Source organism: Rattus norvegicus, chromosome 4 (assembly GCF_036323735.1).
Source record: "Rattus norvegicus strain BN/NHsdMcwi chromosome 4, GRCr8, whole genome shotgun sequence".
Classification (NCBI taxonomy): Eukaryota; Metazoa; Chordata; class Mammalia; order Rodentia; family Muridae; genus Rattus; species Rattus norvegicus.
The window spans coordinates 103,719,953-103,722,866 of NC_086022.1; the positions used below are offsets into that span (position 1 = coordinate 103,719,953).

A 2,914-nucleotide genomic window follows, 5' to 3' on the forward strand; every position below is an offset into this window, starting at 1 on the left:
CACCTCTCCTAAACTTTCCACAAATGTCACCTGATTTAAATATGTCTTGGAATTTAACCCAAACCTATTAGAACCCGAAGTATATTTCTGCTGGAGATGTGGAAGCCGATCACTTTCAGTTTTTTTTCTTATGCTCTTTCTGATGGAATTTTTTACTGTTGATTGACACCAGCCTCTCTCACATACTACCCATGCATTTGATTTTATTTCCGGTCTGATTTGCATGATTCCCTCCAACGCAGCCCAGCTGCTCACAATTTAAAATCAGGCCTTTGAACTGTGAGTAAACTGCATTAGACAGACAGGGGGAGCAAGATGGAATCACAGACCCAGGTCCTCATGTCCCTGCTGCTCTGGATTTCTGGTAAAAATTTTTAAAGTATTAAAATATTTTCAAACTTTCATCTTTGTAAAAAGAAATTTGCAATATTAGCTAGTGTGTGATACTATTTGTATAATAATGTTCTGACATTATGACATTTTGAGGACATCAAAATAACAAATTTCAACTGTGATAATAATCTATGTTTGTGCACATATGCATGTTCACTGCCTATTCATTATTTCAGGTACCTGTGGGGACATTGTGATGACCCAATCTCCATCCTCCCTGGCTGTGTCAGCAGGAGAGACGGTCACTATAAACTGCAAGTCCAGTCAGAGTCTTTTATCCAGTGGAAACCAAAAGAACTACTTGGCCTGGTACCAGCAGAAACCAGGGCAGTCTCCTAAACTGCTGATCTACTTGGCATCCACTAGGGAATCTGGTGTCCCTGATCGCTTCATAGGCAGTGGATCTGGGACAGACTTCACTCTGACCATCAGCAGTGTGCAGGCTGAAGATCTGGCAGATTATTACTGTCAGCAGCATTACAGCTATCCTCCCACAGTGCTACAGCCTCCTACACAAACCTCCTTGAGAGTTTCAACAGCTGTGTACATCATACACAGCCCTGGAATGCACACTGCCCTCATCTGCCTGAGAGTTGCCATGCCTAAAAGCTGAAGACACTGTTTTCAGAGCATGGTAAAAAAAATAATATGTTCAATTCCTCCTATGTTTTTTGGTATAAAAATTCTATACACCAAAATATGGAATAAAACCACAGTATTATTTTTCTATTCTTCCTGCAACAATTTACCACAAACCCTTCTGATTGAATAGAGGAATTTACCTTTTTATAGTTTGATAAATCTGGTATCTAATGTAAGACCTATGGACTGTTGTGGTGATATTGTTAAACTGTGTTTTGGTTAAAAGTATCCAGAAAAAAATTATTTCTTGAATTTTCTAGTTCCTAGAGGGATTTCTAACTTCCTTACTGTTATCCATTTTTTCTGACTTTTTTCCTTTTCTGACTCTTGTATTTTCATTCCTTTTATTTAATTAGTTATCTTTATGCACATATATTCATCTCTCTTTTTCTGTGTATGTGTGGGAATGTGTGGGAATGTGTGCATATGTGTGTGTATATATGTGTATGTGTATGCATGTGAGTGTATGTGTGCATGTGTGCATGTGTGTGTATGTGTGTGTGTATCTACACTCATAGATGAATACGTGCCATGCCATTTTATGTAGGTCAGAAGACAACAAGGAGTTGATTGCTTTTTGCCAAGTGGCTTCTGGGTTCTCAGGTCTGACACTACAATTGGTGGCAAGTGCCTTTGCCCTTTGTGCACTGTTGCTGCTTTTTAAAATTCTTCACTGATATGTCCTCATTCTACACAAGTTTCACAACAGAATGTCTTTCAAGTACATCATATATTTTACAATATCCACTAACTTTGCCTATTTACATTTCTTTTTCCTCTGGTTATACTGAGAATATCTTTCACCTACCAGCAACATGAATATAGATACAGGAAATATTTAATATTGTGAAACTAAGGCCTTTTGCTGGGCAGTCTCTCAGCTACTCTAACTTGACTAGTCCGGGCACTAGGTCTTTATATGGCCAGCTGTAACTCCACTTGGCTTTGGTTCATCTGATCATTTGATTCAGCTCTGAGTTCAATGACTGAATCTATCTCATGTCTCTTCATCTACCATCCCTCTCTCTGCTGCGAAGTTTCACCCTCCACACATATCTGACTATTGTTGTTTGATCTTTGTTATAACAAATTAGATAATACTTTGGATTGCCTTAAGAAGGTAGTGAAGAATGAATATTGACAAATAGAAAACCCAGTAATGAGCCATAGAAATGACAATACAAGAGTCCTGCAAGCAGCATTGAGCTCTCTGCCTGTACAGGAGTATCAATGGAATGCACAGAGATATACGGTCATAGTATGTACACCAGTGAATTGATATACTTTCTTCCTAATGTACTCTCACTTCCCCCTCCACATCTCTCTCATTCTCACTGTCTCCTCAGTCTATCCTAAACACACACACACACACACACACACACACACACCTGTACACATACATACACACATACACACATATGTACACATACATATACACTTACACATGCATACACAAATATACACTACAAACATACTCATATGCACATGTATACACATGCACAAATGTACACATACAGAGATACACACATACATACACCCATGAACTTTACATACAATATATTTAGGATTCAAAAGGAGAGAAAATGTGATACCTGTTGCCCTTGTCTCTGGGGCCACAAATCACTCTGAAAACTTTTTATCTGCTTTTGACTGTGTAAACTGAAATACTAGATACTCCCATCCTGAGTACAATTCAGTGGGACCAATGCTCTGTCTCCAGAATATCTTGTTAGTTCAGCATTTGATTTTGGAGTAGCATAAGGGATGACTCTGCTTATTAACAATCACCTGTGTCCCATATTCATGTCTCTCATAAACTTAGATCCTGAGGACATTTATAGATTTGGGGTGAAGGTTACTCAGTATTGTAAATTTTTGA

At 38.4% G+C, this 2,914-nt stretch overlaps 1 gene segment (V, D, J or C); it reads left to right on the plus strand.

Annotated features, from left to right (window-relative positions):
* Positions 1-248: 248 nt before the first annotated feature.
* Positions 249-1,180, plus strand: LOC134478869 (immunoglobulin kappa variable 4-1-like). The segment is given in 2 exon segments: positions 249-364; positions 570-1,180. Coding segments are annotated over 2 exon segments (486 nt in total).
* The last annotated feature ends 1,734 nt before the right edge of the window (positions 1,181-2,914 follow it).